This window comes from Engraulis encrasicolus, chromosome 3 (genome assembly GCF_034702125.1).
Source record: "Engraulis encrasicolus isolate BLACKSEA-1 chromosome 3, IST_EnEncr_1.0, whole genome shotgun sequence".
NCBI classification, from domain to species: Eukaryota; Metazoa; Chordata; class Actinopteri; order Clupeiformes; family Engraulidae; genus Engraulis; species Engraulis encrasicolus.
In genome coordinates this window covers 10,312,815-10,335,314 of record NC_085859.1, presented here as the reverse complement: position 1 = coordinate 10,335,314, position 22,500 = coordinate 10,312,815, and the positions used below count along the sequence as shown (strand labels likewise).

At 42.0% G+C, this 22,500-nt stretch overlaps 2 protein-coding genes across 2 annotated transcripts in view; one reads left to right on the top strand and one right to left on the bottom strand.

Moving 5' to 3' along the window:
* Positions 1-22,500, bottom strand: part of LOC134446537 (tripartite motif-containing protein 16-like) — a 34,851-nt gene that overhangs the window by 5,654 nt on the left and 6,697 nt on the right. Inside the window, exons 4-7 of the mRNA XM_063195901.1 lie at positions 3,470-3,641; positions 3,339-3,374; positions 2,760-2,819; positions 2,001-2,013 (exon numbers count right to left, since the gene is read on the bottom strand). Coding sequence (XP_063051971.1) covers positions 2,001-2,013; positions 2,760-2,819; positions 3,339-3,374; positions 3,470-3,641 — 281 coding nt within the window. The remainder of the gene's footprint in view (positions 1-2,000; positions 2,014-2,759; positions 2,820-3,338; positions 3,375-3,469; positions 3,642-22,500) is intronic.
* LOC134446425 (hereditary hemochromatosis protein homolog) lies at positions 9,666-13,936 on the top strand. The gene is made up of 7 exons (XM_063195797.1): positions 9,666-9,678; positions 10,295-10,549; positions 12,225-12,334; positions 12,392-12,794; positions 12,932-13,045; positions 13,181-13,228; positions 13,896-13,936. Exons 1-7 carry the CDS (start codon positions 9,666-9,668, stop codon positions 13,934-13,936), a joined length of 984 nt encoding a protein of 327 aa, XP_063051867.1.

The following is a 22,500-nucleotide window of genomic DNA, read 5'->3' as shown; positions in this document are numbered from 1 at the left end:
AAAAAGAAAACATCACATTGGTCTTAATCAGGGCTTTGAACAGTTTTTTTCCCAAACGTTCCGTTCCGAACAGAAATGGAATTATAACATTTCTGGTTATGCGTTCAACCAATAAATTGACGGTTCATTTCGTTCCTGTCAGCTGATTACACCCCATAGGCCTAACTGACTTTAATTAGGTCGTCCCTGAATGACAAAATTCTGGAGGATATTCATTTCATCCACTTGAATAAACTGTTTGGCTCATTTGCACTTCCGTCTTGAGAAGCGGAGAATAAACCTCATTGATGAAAATGTGCGCTCCACCCTGACTTGGGTCACAGGGAGCGCTATGATGGACAATGTGAGTTTGTGATTTGAAGCGGCCATGGATGCCCAATAACGTAGAACAATCTCTGTGTGCTTTACACGCGCTTCTCTGCAATGTCTTACAATGATGCAATGGAAACTCTGTCCTTTTGTATGACAGTGGTTTCTCTTATTACCTTCGCCAAGACAAAGTCGGCGAAGGTTATGTTTTGACCGCTGTGTATTTATTTATTTATTTGTGAATATGTTTGTTTGTTTGTTTGTTTGTTTGTTTGTTTGTTTGTTTGTATGTACTTCGTATAACTCAGTCAGAACTGAGCCGATTTTTATGAAATTTGGTGGGATGATTGGTCATGACCCAAGGAACAATCGATTAGTTTTTGGGAGTGATTGGATCAAAGGTCAAAGGTCAAGGTCAAAATGTTTGTTTGTACTTCGTATAACTCAGTCAGAACTGAGCCGATTTTTATGAAATTTAGTGGGATGATTGGTCATGACCCAAGGAACAATCGATTACTTTTTGGGAGTGATTGGGTCAAAGGTCAAGGTCAAGGTCACAAAAAGGTCAAACTCAGAAAGAACTGAGCCGATTTTTATGAAATTTAGTGGGATGATTGGCCATGACCCAAGGAACAATCGATTAGTTTTTGGGAGTGATTGGGTCAAAGGTCAAAGGTCCAGGCCAAGGTCACGAAAAGGTCAAAAACATAAATTGAGCCGATTTTTATGAAATTTAGTGGGATGATTGGTCATGACCCAGGGAACAATCAATTACTTTTTGGGAGTGATTGGGTCAAAGGTCAAGGTCAAGGTCACGAAAAGGTCAAAACGTAAATTGAGCCGATTTTTATGACATTTAGTGGGATGATTGGTCATGACCCAAGGAACAACCGATTACTTTTTGGGAGTGATTGGGTCAAAGGTCAAGGTCAAGGTCACAAAAAGGTCAAAAACGTTTTTCTTTGCCAAGCACTATATGCCAGAAGAACGTGTGCATGCTGAATTGAATAAGAGGTCAAGACTGGGCCAAAAATGTAATATTACGATATTCCGGTCCGATTTAAATGAAACTAACACCAAAATTTGGAGAATGTTATGCCCCACATTTTGAAGATGGCCAGAAAAAAATAAGTGGCGTAGGCGAAGGTTTGCGCTCTACCGAGTGCCCATTCTAGTTTAAGATGTGGAGTGGAGACTTTGTAATCCACAGCTCTCTCTCCATTCAGTCAGAGAATGTCTGATGTCGCACAGGACGTGAACCTCAGCCTCATGGTAACGTGCGCAGGAAAATAATTACTTTTTTTGTTGTTTGAGGAACGGTATTAACCGGTATTAACCGGTTACCATCATTTTTAAATATGTGTTCCCGTTCCAGAACATAAAAAAATAATAAAGTTTCCGGTTCATTTCTGTTCCCTGTAAAATACAAAAAGTTCCTGGTTTTCGTTTTTGTTCCTTGAACCTGTTCAAAGCCCTGGTCTTAATAAGTGAATGAACACCACAATATGTTCACCACAAAACAATGGAGCAGTCGAGATCACAGGATACAGTCACACAACGGAGTCTCCAGCTTAAGACATCTTACAGGGCAGCATCTCCTGTGAAACAGACAAGTTACGATGGGGTGCACTCTACAGTCTATAATCTATAATCTAATCTATAATCTATAACTGCAATGTCCTTCACCTTACAGGGCAGCATCTCCTGTGAAACAGACAAGGTATAATGGGGATACACACTGTTAATTAGTCAAGGTGGCGGGGCGTTAAAAGTGTATTTTTTGACTAAGCACCTTTAGAAATTACATTAACAACATGATTTTTTAAAAAAATATCTTTTCAGGGGCCTAGTCAAGGTGGTAGATGTTTCTTGTCAAGGTGGCCGCCTTTGCAATAAAGTGTGTGTGTGTGTGTGTGTGTGTGTGTGGGGGGGGGGGGGGGGGGGGGGGGGGGAGAAATCCTGTGAATTTTACAGTATCATATGTATGTGCTACCTTGTTAGCCACTAGGGTGTCAGTAGTTACCTTTGATGTGGAATAGTTCACCTATAGGAAGCAGGGCTGCCCATCTAACCCCCTGATACCACTAGTTGGCCCATACAGTAGCTATGACTGCTGTCTGAGTTCACTGAGTTACCACACACAGCTGCACCTCCAGTCTCCACCACCCCTCTCCCTCCAAACACACACGTATGCGCGCACAGACACGCACGCACGCACGCACACACGCACGCACGCACGCACGCATGCACAAACACGCACACACACACGCACACGCACACGCACACACACACACACACACAAACACGCATGCACACACGCACACGCACACGCACACACACAAACACACATCCTGGTGGCATCTCTAGAGTGTTTTCATTCCGCTGCAGTCATACTCCTCAACACCACCTAACCCCCACCCTCACCATTCCCCCACTGCTCAATGACTTACTAAGTGGTTGCAGGCCCTGCTTGCTGCTTGTTCTTCTGACTGGGAGTTCAGGATCAGTATCTGCAGACCAACACAGAGACACACATTCACCCACATGCATCTCACATCCAATGGCTTCGGAGGACGAGGCATCAACTTACCAATGTCTATAAAATGCCTTTGTAGGCTGTTGGTCAAAACGACAATCAATCAGACCAGGGCTTAACCAGTGTCTATAAAATGATTTTGTGCTGCTCGGTAACCAGCATACCAAATGCCTTTGTGTGTTACTGGTGAAAGTTATAATTAGTAAGACCAGTAAGATCAATAAGATCAGTGAGACTCAACGACCAGGCAAATGATAGATATCACCTTAAACCCATAACGATCAAGACATTTGCATACAAAAAAATATGTTACATAAATAACACACACATAGACGTAGACATCCGGTCCATTTTCTGTGTGTGTGTGTGTGTGTGTGTGTGTGTGTGTGTGTGTGTGCATGCGCGCGCACATGTGTGTGTGTGTGTGTGCGAGCGCACGTGAGAGCGTATGCGAGTGTGTGTGTCTGTGTGTGTGTGTGTGTTGAAAACTCACGCTGTATGCTCTCGATGATCTGAATGTTCTTCACAGCTTCAAGATAAAAAGAGCAAAACAATCCATTGAGTCATGTTTCACTTTAAAAAGCTAATTGAAGATATTGGTTGTGATTCATATGTTTGTCCAACCTGCTGCAGATATCTTGACTATTTCCTGCATGAAGACTGATTCTAATTTCTCCTCCAGCTGCATCTTCAGTGCAGACACAGATTTCTTCAGGGGCTCCAAGGAGAAGTTTTGGCTGAAGGTCACGTTGGTTGAAATTGTGCTGTAAGGCCTCGCATTGATGGACACAATATTCTACACAGAGAAACGCACACAAAACACACACACACACACACACACACACACACACACACACACACACACACACACACACACACACACACACACACACACACATACACACACACACACACAACATAGTGAGGGAGAGCTACTGACATGAGGCCTTGAACTGTAATTAACAGGGCTGCACTGCCACTGTGTGTAGCTATGTTTTGGACACTCTATTAAGTAATGCTGTCTACCTTGAGGAAATGAATGGGATCCTGTGTATGTGAAAGCAGCTTCATCTCAGCATTTGTCCTCTTCAGCTCAGCAATCTCCTGCTCCAGTCGCTTCAGGAGTCCTTCAGCTGGACTCACCTCATCCTTCTCCTGAGCTCTGATCAGCTCTGTCACCTCAGAGCACCTTCTCTCAATGGAGTTCTTACTCTCCTCCACTGCTGTCTGTGCACCAGACTGATAGAACACAGACACAGACACAGACACAGACACACACACACAGTACAGGCAAAGGCGAGTGTCACAGCTCATCATATCTTACTATCTCTGCTGTAGATTGTTACATGCAAGCACGCACGCAGGCACGCACACACAGCGTCTTCTCCTCTGGTCAGTTCTCACCTTGAGAGTCTCCACAGCCTTCCTCAGCTCCTGCAGCTCCTTCTCCTTCAACTGGATTATCTGCTGGCATCTCCTCTGGCTCTGCCCCAACTCCTCCTGGACCATCAGGAATCACAATACCAGAGTATGAATTGTAAATTGATTTCAAATCATCACATCTCTAGATGTCCTACAGGGCAAACTGTTTAATTAGATCGTATTTTTCTGTGTTACGTTTTTCATTACAGAAGCAGTGAATCAATGCAACCTCAGTTCAGCTGTAATAAAATGCTGATAAAGAAACTGTATGTAGCTTACTGTGGTATTAATGTTAATACTACACTGCAGCCTCATAATGCAAGCCGTTCCACCAGTGGAACATTGTAATAGTCACTGAAAAGTTAACTACCATAATACTACACTACTATGACATAATCAGGGCCTTTAGTAATGCACTACAACTTGGGTTGCCATTCTAGTAACAGCACATTTATAACGCCATGTATTAGCGGGTTAAACATGAGCCAAACTGAAAAACTGACTTGTAAGTGACATGGTAACATATGATGTAGTAGCCTAGCCGGCTTCACCATGAAGTTGGCCTGTCAATGTTTAACAGACTATAGACATTGGACCTTTACTTGTTGGTGCTTCATCTGAGAAAAGAAGCCAGCAAAAGTGTACATTTTCTTCATTATTTAGTAGTAGGCTATAAAAACAGGTGTGTCAGACCTATGAAAAGGTACACTAAGCTGTATGCCTACAGATCCTCTCTTACCTTTTTATGACTCCACTCTGCCTTCGCTGTGATTGTGTCGTGGCCTTTATGATCGTCCATCGTGCACAGATAGCAGATGCAACTCTGGTCGGTGCGACAGAATATTTCAAAAACCTTCTTATGACTACTGCAGATCCTCTCCTGTAGTTGGCCTGTGGCATCGATAATGGTGTGGTTTCTGCCGACTAATTCGTTGTGAACTTTTAAATGAGAGTCACAGTACGACAGCAGACACTCCAGACAGGACTTAACAGCTTTATGTTTTCTACCTGTACAGACGTCGCATGCCACATCTCCAGGTGCAGCATAACAATGACCAGGGGCTGCAGCTTGGATGTTGGTCTTCCTGAACTCCTCCACCATTTCAGCAATCAAAGGGTTTTTATGGAGTACAGGCCTGGAATCGAAGGTGTACTTGCAGAGGGGGCAACTGTATCTTCTTTTCAGATCCTCCTGATCCCAGCAGCCATTAATGCACCTCATACAAAAATTATGTCCACAGGGAATAGTCACTGGATCCCTCAACAGCTCCAGACAGACTGGGCAGGTGAATGACTCCTCCTGAGAAGACGCTGACGCCATTTTGAAACTCTCCGTTACACAAGTGCACACTCTGAGAAGCAGCAGCAGAGTGACAGCTGACTTCCTCATGGCTCCCTCAGAACACTGAGGAGGAGTCCAGATTGGGATCGGCCAATCAAATTGTTCTTGTTCTCAGTCGGGGGGAAGAAGGTTGGACCAGGTGTGATAGATGTGGGTGTGGTCAATCAGGCGACAGTGGTGGTGCTCAAGAATGTTTGCAACACGTTTCCTTCAACAGAAATGGGGTGGGCATTTTTCTATGCTGAACCTTTTGCTATACTATGGCCAAACAGAGCATGAGAGGGCAGTCATGTTGCTTGCGTCTGTCTGGCTCAGTGTGTGAATATTCAATGACAGCAGCTCAACCTGTTTTACCGCATCACTCTAATGTTTTTACATAAACACTCATCCACCTTTCATTTTTACTTGAGGTAAGGAGTTACAACATATCCACTGATAAACATGAAACACAGGGTAAGTTATAGCAAAGTGGATTCAAAGAAATTGTATTTCAGTGTCTGTTATGTTCCAACTGTGTGTTTAAGATGAAAAATGAAATATCAAAAACATGTGTAGCCTATAGGGCAAACAAGTTGTTCAACCAGGAAATGGTAGCAAAATGTTGCAGCAGTTGAACACGACCTGCAGGGCAAGTTGTTTTCCCAGTCGTTTCCCTCGGCCTCCAGTCTTGTGCTTCAGGGGCGCCCCTCCTCAAAAAGGTTTCCCTTGAAGCAGCATATAGTGCAGTGCTTCTCAACTTTTTTTATTTTTATATTTTTGAAACAAACCCCCTTGACCTCACCCAATGCCCCCTTTATCTCATCACAACCCTCGCGGACCACCTGAACTCAGGCAGTATGGGTGTTCCCAGGCTAATGTTGAAGTGTTCTAACAATCTGAAATAATCACTGCACTGCCTTTCACATTCTGTTCATGGGTTGACTGCTCTTCCCAGGCCCTGAACACACACATACAATATTGTATGTGTTCTCAGTCATGTGAGTCAGTGGAGCTATACTTTGTCAGTATCAAGTGTGTATGTACAGTAGTCACCCAGGGTGTGGTAGTGTGCAGCTGTGCAGCTTTGTTTGTCTATGGCAGTGTTCCTCAAACTTTATCAGGCCAAGGACCACGTTGCCTCCCCAAAAATGATCAGGGACTGAATATGAATCAGAAACTGAATCAACAGTTGACGGGTGCTAATTTGACACAGCTGATTTCGATGCAGATCACTTATTTTTTAATTCACATTACAATCCTGTCTTGTTGTGGTGGACAGCTATCCATGGCTTTGAAATAATGGCATAAGTATAACCTATTGCTAGCTTGTCTTGGAAAAGTAGAAAACCCCTCGCGGACAACCTGAACTCTGTTGCAGACCACCAGTGGTCCCCGGACCACACTTTGAGAATCACTGTTCTGGCCTCTTTAAATCTGAATGACCTTCTGTTCTCTGTAATTATAATAAAAAGAAACTTTCTGCGTTCAAAAGAGAGTGATGTAGCTGTGAGGCGTTGTTGCTCTGAATGACATAAAGATTGAAATATTAGGTTGGGTCAATATTAAGTGGTTTTATGTTTTAATGTTGTATTATGATCACTAGACGCAGTCATGGCTCATATGACAATATAGCCCAGACTATGTGGATTTGACAAGTAGTCATGCTTTTTGCCTTAACCCCTTGGTGCAGCACCTGTGTTATAACCTTACTGTCGCCAAAATTGTAATGTCTATGTCTTACTCTGTTACTCTATGTCTTAATCTGTTAAGGCTCTCGGCACTGTTATAGCAATGTTGTTATGATGTTATGATGTTATGATGTTGTAGCTGTACATCCAACTCCCCATCTGTCAAACTCCTGAAATTTGCTGACGACACCACTGTAATAGGCCTCATACGCGACAAAGACGAAACATCATACCGCGATGAGGTCGAACATCTAGTGCAGTGGTGCACAGTAAACAATCTCACTCTCAACATATCCAAAACTAAAGAACTCATAGTGGATTTCAGAAAAAGCGCAGGCCAGCACACCCCCATCTGCATTAATGGCCAGGTAGTGGAGTGGGTAGACTCCTTCCGTTTCCTAGGCACCACCATCCATCAGTCCCTGTCATGGAATCTGAACACCAGTCTCATCATTTCAAAAGCCCAACAAAGATTATACTTCCTCCGACAACTGAGGAAATTTGGAGTCAGCCAAGCAGGCATGATCCATTTTTACAGTGCCACCATCGAAAGCGTGCTCACCTTCTCCATCTTGGTCTGGTATGGTAGCTCCACCAGCCAAGAAAAGCAACATCTGGAGAGGGTGGTACGCAGGGCCTCCAAAATCATTGGCCGCAGTCTTCCCACTTTAGCCTCACTCTACAACACCAGACTTGCTAGGAAAGCCAAAAACATCACCTCTGACCCTACACACCCAGCACACCACCTATTCACACTATTGCCTTCAGGGAAAAGGTACCGCAGCATCCCAAGCAAAACCACACGCTCTAGGGACAGTACCTACCCACAAGCCATCCGACACTTAAATACGCACTAGCACTTTACAGCTACTCCACTACCTGGCCTTCCTACCTCCTTTGTTACTTTGCACAATGCTACTACTGTTCTGTACATACCATGCACTTTAAATATTACATTGCACTTTTCTATGTCTCCAATGTTTTGTATGCCATTCCCTGTTTATTTATTTGTGTACCCCCCTGTTTTTTCTTTCATACCACCCCCGTTCTGTGTCTTTTGTTGTGTTGTTGTGTGAGCACACCAAGCAACATTCCTAACAACTGTATTTGTATACTGTTGATATGGCTAAATAAACTTGAACTTGACTTGAACTTGACTTGAGTCTTTTCAGCAAATAGTGAATAGGCCCGCGACGACCCCATCTGCAGTAAGAGGCTACTGCAGAGGTGACAAACTTCAGTCATATTGGAGTGGGCAAGAATAAAAATTTTGGGACGTACTCAATATCTATTTATATATGTATGGGAATGGTACATGTTCAGACTTAATACTTACATTTCAGTCATTTCCATCAAAGGTAAATGGTAGCTCCAATGTGCCTAAAATGTGCCCAATGTGAGTGAAAATGATCTATTAGTGGGTAAACTCTCCTCAGAGGTGCATATGAACAGAATGTGAAAGGCAGCTAAAGCTTTTCAACATGTACTGTATGCTGATGAATTTACTACATATTAGCACACACAAATACTAAAATGAATCCAAAAGGAAAAGGTTATATTGGTTACTTCACAATGTGTTCCCTTTTTTATAGGAAGAGCTAAGGAACGTGCAACAAGATGAGTGGTGTTTATGAGTGAGTTATTCTATTAATTAAAAAAATATTCATAACAAAGAAGTTCATTCTTGTATGTTATATAATATTAATTAGTTACTGTTGTGCAGGTTTGACTGCTCTATTATTTTTGAGTCTGGCGAGAACCTTGGCCTGCAGTGATACATTTAAGTCACAAGAAGGCAGCAGCAGTGTATAATACAGCAATGCAATGACACACTATAGTCAGTAAACTGTGCCAGAGTTCAAGTATAAGAAAGGGAAATATAAATAATGGATGGTTGATAGGGCATTGTGAAACCAACACAATAGTTATCACCTTGCAACCACACGGCCTTTGCACCAAAGCAGTTATTTTTATCGATGTATTCTCTTTCAGTAACAGTATAGGCCAACTTTAACGTCTAACCCAGGGCATTCCCATAGCATGTATGTATTGTATGACATTGACTCCAGAGGCTCAGAAACTTTTATACTTTTGGTGTTCAATCTTTTGTTTTTGTAATTCTTCTTACATATGTAGGCTAGCTACTACTATCGCCTTTTGTATCACCAAATGTAGCCTATCCCCTTTTGAAAACATGGGCAGTGCTGTTCAGCAAGTCAAGGTGGAGAATTTGTGTCACATAGTACAGGTAGCACTGACCGTAACTGTAGGCACATTTTTGTGTATAGCGGTCACTGGAAACAACAATTATAAAAACTAGGCCTATACCAATACAGTATACACCATGTTGAGACTACAGACATTTGGCTTGTCATTCCACATGTTAATGATGGCGAAAACAGGTAAGGTTCTTTCCTAATTTTGTTTGAATACTGTAACATCAGTCATGTTCTGCAAAAAGAAAAATGTATATGTTAGCCTGCCGTATAGCTTTAGGAAAAATTAAATAATAACATTCCATGACTGATTTTTTAAGGAATAATTTCTTGGGACAGCAGTGTGGCTCCAAAGTGTGATGAAATCTGTTGTTGAAGTTTGATTTCTCTCTTTGTCTGCATGTGAGGGTTTTCAGACTGTCCTCATGCAAAAGCGTATTTATTTCACGCAATTGCAAAAAAAAGAGAATGCATTCCGCGTTGAGGTGGGACGCGTTTGCAAATTACATGTAAGTCGGGTCCATACTAGAACCTGACACAGCCGTCATGTAGTAGGTCTAAACGCTTTCCTCTAATCGTTATAGAAAGCCCTTCCATACGTAGACATGAACAAAGCTCTGATCAATGGTTCTTCAATCATGTCCCAAAGTTCCATGTCATAATACAGTATGAGGTGTATAGGGCCTAGTACCTACAGGAATACATGTTTCCCTTTCAGTAAACCTACATGACAGGCCAAATACAGCAGTATCGTGGCATTTACTAAGTACAATAAATAAGATCAGTGCAACCTTCCTCTCAGGATCTCACTCGATCTGGGGTCTTTCAACACTCATCATCGGAGACACACCTTTCCCAGAATTCAGTGTGGTGGTCATGCTGGACGACATCCAGCTGTTTTACTATGACTCTGATGTGGGGAAGCTGATCGATAGAACATTGCAATCCAAACACGGCCACGAAGAGCAGCAGGACGCTAAACACATTTTTGGAGAGCAGCACCAAAACATGAAGGAAAGAGTTTTCTTCTTTAGACATCTACTCAACAGCACTCATGGTAATTCTGTAGATTTCAAAAAAAGAGGGGTGCACCTTGCATCAAAGAAAAGACTCAATTGTGCAAATAAAAGACACTTGATGCAAGGTGCGCCGCTCTTTTGTTTCATTTAAAGTTTTCATTTGGGTCAGCACCCTCGAAGTATACTTATAATTATATCCCCGAAACGCGGAGCGTCGGGGATGTAATGGTTTTGCGTGCGCCGCCGCCGCCGCAGCGTCCGCGTCCGCCGCCGCGTAAGGTCTTTCGTGTTAACGCGATAACTTTTGAACGGATGTTTGGATTTGTCCCAGATTTTTGGGGTGAATGCTCTAGGGCAGGTTCATGAACTGATTCGAGTTTGGAGGTCAACACTTTCAAGATGGCTGAATTCAAGATGGCCGAATTTTTGTTTGGTCCTTAACTTCTGACCGGGTGGATGGATTTGTCCCAGATTTGGTGTGTGAATGCTCTAGGGTAGGTTCATGAACTGCTTTGAGTTGGGAGGTCAACACTTTCAAGATGGCTGAATTCAAGATGGCCGAATTTTTGTTTGGTCCATAACTTCTGACCGGGTGGATGGATTTGTCCCAGATTTGGTGTGTGAATGCTCTAGGGTAGGTTCATGAATTGATTCGAGTTTGGAGGACAACACTTTCAAGATGGCTGAATTTAAGATGGCCGAATTATTGTTTGGCCCATAACTACTGACCGGGTGGATGGATTTGTCCCAGATTCGAGTTTGGAAGACAACACTTTCAAAATGGCGGAATTTTCATTTGGCCCGTAACTTCTGACTGGGTGGATTGATTTGCCCGGTAACACCTTATTTTAATGGTTCACCATTTCAGTGAATCTACCATATTAGGTACAGTGTAATAACCAATGTAACAATATTTAATACCATGTAATACTAGTGTAATACCAGTGTAACAATAAGCAATATCAGGTACAGTGTAATACCAGTGTAACAATATGCAATACCATGTAATACCACTTGAGCACAAACACATGATGTAAAAAAATGGCGGTGTTACACTGGTATTACATTGTATTAAATATTGTTACACTGGTTATTACACTGTACCTAATGTGGTATATCCACTGAACCATTAAAACAGTATTACCATTTGCCCCATTTTTTGCTTCATTTTCACAATAGTCGTTTGGTTTTAAGCCTATGCACGTCATGTCACGTCTGTATGTATCATATACGTTTACGAAATGGTGGACGGGAGTGGTAGGAATGATGGGGGACTGGAAGCGTCGCGTTTCGGGGATATACCTTAAGCAGTCGAAGGCGACTGCACAGGCAGTCTGGTTATAATTAATGAACTCTGAGTGAAGCTTGCTCCCTACAATCCCATAGTTTGTGCATGTGCGTGTTGCCCTTACATTGCATAGCTGCACAATTTCTTTTAGCCAGATGGCTATGGCAATGGCAATGGCAACGAATTGTAATTAACAATGTTATATAGTCAATCTGACTGTATGATTGTCTTCATTTTTGTTCCCCCTGTAGCAATACAAGTAGAGCAGAGGTTGGCTGGTTGTCAGCAACATAACAATGGGACCCCTGGTGTATTTAAAACATTTGATGCTTTCATTGGGGAAGAAAATGGATGGCTTTCCTTCAGTGTGCAGCAGGAAGAAGTTCAGTATGAGAGTACATGGCCATCACCATTTGACCAAATAGAACACATACAGTGGATGCTTACAAATATATACAGCCCCACCCGCATCAAAACGCTGAAAAATCACCTTAATGCACAACAAAATTATATGAGAAGAAGAGCTAAGCCAACTGTATCTTTCAGTTAACAATTAATGCATTTACTAATGGGGCTACCTGGGTACTGACAGAATGAGGAGGCATTCCTGAAAGACAGGTTGTCTTTAGGCTGCGATTGTAATCGTGAAACATACTCCCAGATAAATGAATTTATAGTAAAGGTTTTTGACGTCTCATCCACTGCAGTGAAGCCCAGAGTTCGGCTCCTCCAGAAGAGACTCCCAGACTCTGGAGGGGTCAGAGTGACCTGCCTGGCCACTGGCTTCTACCCCCGTCACATCAACCTGACCCTGCTCAGAGACGGCCAGCCTGTGCCTGACCACCAGATCACTGGGGGGGAGCTGCTACCTAATGGAGATGAGACGTACCAGATGAGGAAGAGCCTGGAGGTCAGCACAGAGGAGCTACAGCAGCATCACTACACCTGCACAGCCCAACACCTCAGCCTGGACAACAAACTGGATTTTGGATTAGGTACATCTATTTGTCTACAAGACTGTGATTAAAAAGAACAATTGAAAAGGGAAAAAAAGATGTCTTTAAAAGGGTTTCAGTGACGTTGTAGGAATAGGAGTGTATGATTTCACAGATTTTGTTCATGTCTGCCATAGAGGATGAACCAGAAGGGCCTTTAGTGGCCATGGTGCCATCTACACTAGTGTCACTGGTGCTAGGTGTGACAGGAGTCACTACTGGATTCATTCTATTGAGAAAGAGAAACCGATGTAAGTAACTTCATATATATTGCACATACCTACGTATTTATTGCTAAGAAGGAACTGACATTGTTGCGTGAACGTCATTGGTCTCTTGTGATACACAGTGTTATATAATCTACCTTTCTACTTGCCCTTATGTAGGTACGCAAACATCAAGTATATCAACCTCCTCCTATACAGTGGCCTCAAGTAAGTTCTTTGTAATCCAAGTCATCAACCAGGGCTGTTGTGCCACTGATTTTACAAATTAACCCATTTTAGCCTAAGCCCTTTTTGGGAAAGGATGCTCTCTGCCTATGAAATCCTAAATATCTCCTCCAAAGCACATGAAAACATGAAACAAGTTGCATTTAAAAGCTAGGACCCTCATTTTGCATTAGAATGTGTTCTTCCAGCTCTAATAATAATAATAGTAATAATAATAATAAACCCTCAAATATCAAGAGCCTGAATGCAGCGTATATGTGTCTCCAGGCTAAAATGGGTTAAATAGGCTGATGGACATGAGACTGTGAAGATGTAGTTTGAGTTTCGGCATAAGTCTATGGAATTTCATTGTCATTTCCATTAGCTCGTTACAAATAACAACAAAGTCACAGTAAAGTAATGCATCCAAGAATGTGTGTGTGTGTGTGTGTGTGTGTGTGTGTGTGTGTGTGTGTGTGTGTGTGTGTGTGTGTGTGTGTGTGTGTGTGTGTGTGTGTGTGTGTGTGTGTGTGTGTGTGTGTGTGTGTACATTATGCACCCCCTTGCATTCTTTTGTATCGTGTTTACCCATCATTCTTAGCTTCTTATTGAGAGAGACCCATTTTAAGACACTCTGACCTCTCATATTTATCCCAATGTCAATTTGCAGGCACCGTACAGGAAGACACAACAACAGGAAATGCTTTATAAAACTGCATACTGAATGGGATTCCTGAAAAGCCTAAAATTACGTAAACAATAGTGGTGGCCGTTATCGGCGTTAACGTGCTGCGATAATGTGAGACTTAACGCACGACAAAGAAAATATCGCACGTTAATCTTTTCTCAAAATATGGATTTGGGGTTTTGGGGATGCACGTCACCATAGCGTTCGATGGACAGACGCTTTCAGACTGCCCTCCAGTCGCTTCGCCTCTCCACCTGTTGCTCAGCAGACCTACTAAATATGAACAGTGTTTGCATGCTGTAAACATTATGCTCTCTACCGTGGTAGGTGTTGTTTTAGTGCTTTTTCATAAGTGGTAGACTAGAGAGACGTTGCTGTTTGAGGTGAAGCAGACATTAGGCCTATTGTGTGCCAGTCCGACATAGCCTACATTTCCTCATGCATTGCATGGAACACAACCAACAGTCCTGTTCCAGAAATCTTGCCTGTGCCATAATTGCAAAACATTCCGTGTGATACACATTTTGAAGATTGTCAAACTGAAACTGTCAATATCTACTCTCGCTAAATGTTTGTGTCATGATCGCGCATTTGCGACTCATGTCAGAAGGTAATAGGCCTACACCTCTCGGTTGTTGCGCTTGATATAGCCAACCTCGCGGTCGTCACGCTTGACTTTTTTTTGCAAACTGAATTAATTTGGAGTTGTAACTCCGCTGGCATTCTAACTTAGAGAACAACTGTCAGGTTTAGGCCAAATCGATGTGGGCCAGTGCTTTGGGTCTAGAACTAGCTCTAGATATCTAGTAACCTGGCTCTGACTTTGCTGTAGGCCTACCTGCTTCGCAGCTCCTCCCTCTCTAAAGGAGCCGCCGCCCTTTTTAACGGTCAGTGGCAGATTCATTTTTTTTCCTCTCTCTCTCTCTCTCGCTCTCTCTCTCTCGCTCTCTCTCTCGCTCTCTCTCGCGCTCTCTCTCTCTGAAATACTGAATTGTTGAGGTCATTTTGTTTAAATAGTCTAAATGTTTCATAGATTTATCTGTATTTGCCTTTACAATATATAGCACTGTTCATTTTGAAATGTCAGTATATTATGACCGTAAATGCTTCCTAACATATTCTAAACAGTTTTTGAAGATGAGATGCATTTTGGAAAAAAGAGATGAGCTCTGGTCTAAAGCGCCATCTTAAGAAACCCCAAGGTTTTTTTTGGTCATTATTTCGCTAGCGTGCCTATTCTGAATGGGCCATTTTGATATAGATTGATCTAGATTAATCTAGATTAATTTCATAATTACAGTGAGATTAATCTAGATTAAAAAAAAAGAATCTATGCCCACCCCTAATAAACAACTTAACAGAACTTTATGGTGGAAGGTGGAAGTAGCTTTTTTGTTGTGGTAGTAAATGTAATGCAATGCCTTCCTCACTGGTCTCCCAGCCACATCAATAAGCAGTTGTTCTGTATGATTTGTCTCTGTGCTTTTCAACTGTTAACTTTACTTGCTGCTATGCTTTTAACATGTAGGCCTATTGGTTGCATTGGATTTACTTTGTTTACTGTCCTACTACTGTAAAGTCTCCTTGAGTATCTTGAAAGGCGGAGCCTTTAAAATGTATTATTGTAAATGTATTATTGTCATCATTATTATTATTAAATGTAACATGATGAGCCAGACTGGGGTAATTCCAGGAGCAAAGCTGAAGCTTTTGGAACCAGTGTGTGGTGTTCAGACTGCTGAAGTAGCCTTAATACTGTAGGTCAGTTCAGCCATGCTAAGCCTGCCCTGCTATATACGATAGGGAAAAAAGATCAACAACAACAAACCTCTTTAGAGGACAGATCCTCCATGATGGCTCTGCCCCCATGATTATCCCCTATAGTGAGATGCAAGCCCACCAGGAAAAGTATATTTGTTGCCGCTAGAGGTTGTGTCTAGATTTCCATGAACAGAGACAACAGTTGAGTCTCATGTAGAATCTCATTGTCATAACTCAGACACACCCATCATCAGGTTTGCATGAGGCCTATGCACTATGCCACCTTGGAATGTATTCAAACAGAACCAGAAATGCAAGAAATGTCGGTACATCTATTAGCACTAACACATACAATGTTAATGCCTGCATAAGTAACTTGTAAGGCATGTACTAAGCAAATGCTAAGGCCTACTAGGTCCTAAGGTTAAATTGGTAATAAATTCCTTATTGTGCATGAACAAGACCTTTGCGAATACATGATAACAAATGTTTGTACATGCCTTACAAGTTACTTATACAGGAACATTGTATGTATTAGTGCTAATATATGTATCCCTAAAATAAAGTGTTACCGAAATGTCACATGGACAAATCTGACTGTATTACAAAGTAGGTACAGTACAACTAATTAAAGCTCATGTTTTGAAATACCATATCCACATGGTGATGGGTGCCGCGAGGACAGGGGGTTAAGGTGTCATTTTGGGGGCCCAAATTGTAATCTTTCATGGGGCCCAATTTTTTTAGCTGCGCCCCTGCACATGGTGATGCTCTCCTCTCACTACAACAGTGCCATGGCAACATGATGACAGCCATGACAACAGTATTGACAATTGTGGTTCAAGTATTTGACTACAGAATGTAAATTAACTTTCTAAATACTGAGTAAACTGTCTTGATATCTGTGAGCTCTTTCTACGTCAATGTATAGAGTTGGGTATGAGCTCCATTTATGTGAGTTTACCGGGTGAATTTCTAAAACTGTGTCTCTAAAGACCACTGAGGCGGATATGAATGATATTGTGTCTGCAAATGCTTTGAGACACGTATGCTGCTTCACAACATGAACAGTAGACCATATACGGTATATGTAAAAAATATAGTAAAAGAAGTATTGAAATGGTGTCTCTGATTTGAAATATGGTTTAATCATATGTAAGGCTGTGTTGTAGTATAACCATTTAGCCTAGTGGGAGCTTAGCTCTTGCCTTGAATGTATTTGCAAATTCAACAGAAATGTAAAACCTGCCCTATGGCATTAAGAAACAGATGACAGGAAAGTCTGGGTAGAATATATGTTATTAATTGTAACAACATTTTTTTTGTACTTTAATACAAAATAGTAAAGAAACAAGGGCGAATACAGAAATATCCAACAAAATGGCCAACAATGGTAAATTAATTCATATCACACCTGCATTAGAGAAATACAATAAAATGAAACAACCATGGGACATGTAGAAAGTTTTGTTTAGCATAATGCAACAAAAAGCAAGCTTTAGAAAAAGAACTGAAACAAAAATATTGACTCACGACAGAACCTGCATCTTATTTACTCTATTTTCCTCTACTTACTCTAGTTTCTATATTTACTAAAAATATACACTTACATACATCAAAATTGTAAAAGTGCTTGGTACAAGTAAATTGATTTTGTGCAGGGTGGCACTAGGGCCGACTTCAGGCAACTCCACTGGTCGATAAAGATTGTCCTTATTTTAAAAAAAACCCTTTATTAAATCCTTTATTAAAACCCTTAATTAAAACCGTATGCCCTGATGAAGACCCAGTCTGGGTTGAAACCGGTTGGCGGTTTTACCTCTGCAACAATGCCCAAGATTTAATAAAGGGTTTTTATAATAAAAACAATCATTGTCGACCTGTGGAGTTGCCTGAAGTCGGCCCTAGTACCACCATGCTCTAAATGAAAGGACTTAAGTCTTCTTACTTCAAGAGCACCTACAGCTTGGAGTTTACAAAGTTGGAGAACAAGAGCGCTCAGAAAACCTTTTCCTTTTGTAAATTGGTTTTGTGCCTGAGGTCATGGAGTTGAGGTTTGGGTCTCTCCTGTCCAAGCAGCTGTGTAGCCTAGTTACTCTGCAGAGAAGACTGGGATCCCTGGCCTGCAGTGATACATTTCAGTCACAAGAGGGCAGTAGCAGTCTAGTACTGAACACCAGCGGTGCAATGGCACATTCATCCAACTGTGAGTGTAAACTCTGCTCATATCAAGCTTTTTGCTTTTTCTCAAATATCAAAAGGTAAACAATAAGACAGATAGCTGTACACAAGTTATGGCAAGACTTTGTGAAACCAACACAAAAGTTGTCACCTAACAACCACTTGACCTTTGAACCAAAGCCTTCCTTATTATTGTATCTATTTGTAGGCCTACTCACTTCCAGTAACAGTAAAAACAACTTACCTTTGTGCTTTGTCCTACATATGAAATAGACAGAGGCTCCAACCAGGCAGACAAACACAGTCACCACTGTAGCCGACACTATGGGGGTTGTTATTGAGTCTCGCTCACACTCTGTTAAAAAAACACAACTCAACATCAATGTCTTTTCAGCACTTCCTACAACCTATATCCAACAGTGGCTCCCCTCCCATTTAGGCTATTAATTGACTAGAAGCCTATATGGAGACAACACATGCAGAGATGTTCACAATATATTAAGAACACTATATTTAGGTTCACTTAAGTTTACCATCTTTTCTAACGTTCAAAGGACACTTTTTTAAATGATTGATTGATCAGTCATTTTATGCATTGTAACTAGTGTTGCACCGATAACGATAGGCCTACCAGTATCGGTGGATCGGCACTAAAATGGTGGTATCGGTATCGGCGAGTACCAACAAATAGGGCACCGATACCACAGATGCTGATGACACTTAAACAGCCTTGAAATGTGTTACTTCATAGAGGTATTTAAAAAGTTTAAAAAATTGTAGCTGGATTCACTTTGTATTAGTCTATTTCCTGTTTCACAAAGGTAGGCAGCAGCCTGACAAAGCCATGCAATGATTTTACATCCAAGCATTGCAGCCCTTCATATATATACACATTTCAAACAGGGTGGTATCTGTATCGGTATAGTATCAGTATCGGCCGATACTGCACAGCCAGCAATCGGGTATCGGTATCGGGGCCAAAAAATGGTATCGGTGCAACACTAATTTTAACCATGCAAGCTAGTACCAGGCTAATTTGCATGTGCATTCTCCTAGGCACAATTTAACCAAGTGTCTTAGCCTGGGCCCAGTTATCCATATTTGCAGTGACAGTACAGCTTTGAAGTCGTAATAGGCAGAAAATAACTACACTGATCAACAGTGTTGGGAATTAAATTTGTGTAAGACATGTACAGGTACATAATGTCACATATTACTACATGCAAGATGGCGCTACAGTAAAACAGAAGCCTTACTGAAAGTCACTCACGCTCTATCAAAAAAGAAAAGATATTTATTGAAATTCAAATTTAACAAGCACAGTTGGCACATTACCCAAATCAATGTTCAGTTTGTTGTCCAGGCTGAGGTGTTGAGCTGTGCAGGTGTAGTGATGCTGCTGTAGCTCCTCTGTGCTGACCTCCAGGCTCTTCCTCATCTGGTACGTCTCATCTCCATTAGGTAGCAGCTCCCCCCCAGTGATCTGGTGGTCAGGCACAGGCTGGCCGTCTCTGAGCAGGGTCAGGTTGATGTGACGGGGGTAGAAGCCAGTGGCCAGGCAGGTCAGACGAAAAGAGTCAGTGACATTTCAACAGTAGCACATAACAGGGGGGCGCAACAACAGCCAGTGCCACTATTGGATGGATTTTTCGTTTGTTTGTTTTTAGTGGACTATCTCCTAAGAATAATATTAATTGCATGTCAACCACCAATTAATAATTAATTTATGAGCATTAAATGTTGTTACTCCTCCACCTGACCTGATGCCTGAGCCCAAAATACCCAATTCACCCAAATACCAGTAAAACTACTAAGCAATCTAGGCAGTTGCCAAGGGCCCCACCAAATGTACCCATTGTATGGGGCCCCCAACAGTCAGCCCTGCCATGGTAAATACCAGTGAAAGTAATTCATGAGGGCCCCATGTCTATAGTTTGCCTAGGGCCCCAAATGGGTAGAGCCACTGCTGCCCCCAGCATTTATAGTTAAGGCTGCCACCTCCACAACAAACACCTCCCACCTTCAATAGGTCTCCTGAAAAGATACAGGTTTAGTATTGTGAATGTAATTTTTAAAGTGGGATTACAAAAATAATGTATAAACCATTTGTTTTCTGGAATTGTCATGTCGTATTTTATTATGAAACTGAACAACGTGCATGTACATAGCATTTACAATGATGATTAGGCCTCTTAATCCCATGTTGACACATGCTAACCCCTTACACAACACATTTACAATGATGATAAGGATCATTAGTTCTCCCCCACCACCACCACCACCGCCGCCGCCAACTTGACTAACAAATCTTCTTCTGTGGGAAACACTGCAAAATGCCTGGGCTTTTTAACACTCAACAAACTCAATAATACACACACTGGTCTCCCGCTAGTTACACTTCCAGTTACAGCAGTCAGCAGAGGCTTCTCTCCAACAGCACAATGTAAATTACCAACAGAGATGCTCAGCTACCTAAACTAATCTAAAGACGAAAATGTCAACAAAGCCTCTTATTCTGACCATGGGATTCTCAGATGTGCACAACATCAATAAAGTACAAAGTGTAGTTGAGTGTTAACCCCTTAAGACACAGCATTATAAATTAGCTGTTACCAGAATGGAAATGACCAAGTCGTAATGTATCACTAAAGGCCCAGTGCACTGTCATACAGTAGTAGTGTAGTACTATAGTAGTTAACTTTCAATGTCTATTACAGCGTGCCACAGGAGGTACGGCGTGCATTAAGGGGCTACACATTATTCTTAATACCTTCATTGTGCAAATGAAGAGTTTATTTAGTGTATCTCCATTTTATAGAATGTTGGGAAATTGACATTTTTGTATTGGGCATTGAATTGCATTACAAAAGGCATTTTATATAGGTTAAAAAGTATGTTCACAAAATATTGAATGGTTAACATTCACACAGGTGATAGAACACCTGAACAGTCATTTTCAATAATAAAAAAACAAAAGTAAAAAATGGTGGATACATTGTTTTGCAAATAAATTCTTCAAATGCACATCAATCATTGAGAGTGATTACAAAAGTAAAACAGCACCCCACCATTCCTTTACCATAGGAAATAGAACTAAACAACCCTTTAAAAATCTGAACACAAACACACAAATGAAGAACCATTTAATATACATGTGTGTGTTTACTAAAACAATGGCTGTGTGTGTGTGTGTGTGTGTGTGTGTGTGTGTGTGTGTGTGTGTGTGTGTGTGTGTGTGTGTGTGTGTGCGTGTGTGCGTGTGTGTGTTTGTGTGTGTGTGTGAGTCAGTGAGTGAGTGAATGAGTGAGAGAGTGAGAGAATTTGTGTGTGCATGCCTGCATGTGTGTGCTGAAGAGGACTCCAGTAAGATCAAGGGTGTGTGTGTGTGTGTGTGTGTGTGTTTGGGTATGCATATGTGACCTATAGGAGCAGCATGTACCTGTAGGGGCCTCACAGCAGCTTCACTGATGATGATCCGAGACCATACAACCCAAACCCAGGGTAGAGTGTGTGTGTGAATGTGGTGTGGACTCTGTGCAGGAGGGTCATTGTGTCTCCCCTGATGCTGTAGAAGGCCAGAGTTCCTGCCCTGTGATCCACATACACTCCTATTCTGGAGCTGGCCACTAGAGGGAGTTTAGTCTCTTTATTATTGTGATAGAAAGAGGAGCTAGAGCTGTCAAGATACAGCCTCCAGGACTGATCATTACTTCCAAATGAACTCTCATGACCCTGTCTTTTCCTGCTGATGCTTTTATATGCGACTGCTATACCAACCCACTCACTCCACTCAACCTCCCAGTAGCAGCGTGCAGACACACCCTCTCTACACAGCACCTGAAACCAAAAATCAAATCTGTCTGGATGATCAGGATATGACTGAGGGGCCCCAGGTCTGTTCTCCACTCTCCTGTTCCCCTCAGACAGATGGAAGTGTGTGTTTGCAGTGTTTGGATCCAGAGTGAAGTGACAGGAATCTGGAGGAGAAAATAGGACACACACATGTTTTAGTTATAGTGTGTGTGTGTGTGTGTGTGTGTGTGTGTGTGTGTGTGTGTGTGTGTGTGTGTGTGTGTGTGTGTGTGTGTGTGTGTGTGGTAGTAGTAGTAGTAGTAGTGTCTTTATTGTCCCCCATGGGGACAATGTATTCTAGTAGGTGGCGCATTGCACAAGAGGACAGTCAATACAAATACATACAACAGATCCCTCCCCAACGGTTGGGGCCCAACCCACCCACCCCCCCTTCAACATTTACCCTAAGACACACCTTGTAGCAAAAACACAGGGACGCAACTATTGTTTTCTGGGGGGGTATGCAAGAACTATTTTGGTGCCCCCCCCTCCCAAAAAAACACTTAATAATTATTTGGCGCCCTCCAACGCCCTCTCTTTGGCGCCCCCCTGCAACGCATACGTCGCATATACTGTAGTTGCGCCCCTGCAAAAACATGACAAAAATTGACATGGACATGGACATTGGACATAGACAGGTATTTAATCATCAGCAGTCCCAGTCTATCCCATAGCATTCCTGTAGCATAGGATAAGTGCAAAATCAGCAAGGGGTAAAATCAGTAAATACATGGCAGATAAAAACTACACAAGTGCAATCCCTGCTCAGGCTAGCTGAACAGGGTGCAAGATC

Excerpts from the sequence above, each read along its gene's own strand:
- LOC134446425 (XM_063195797.1), top strand. Across the intron at positions 12,795-12,931 it reads CAAACTGGATTTTGGATTAG|AGGATGAACCAGAAGGGCCT; the intron begins GTACATCTATTT and ends TGTCTGCCATAG. Across the intron at positions 13,229-13,895 it reads CTCCTATACAGTGGCCTCAA|GCACCGTACAGGAAGACACA; the intron begins GTAAGTTCTTTG and ends GTCAATTTGCAG.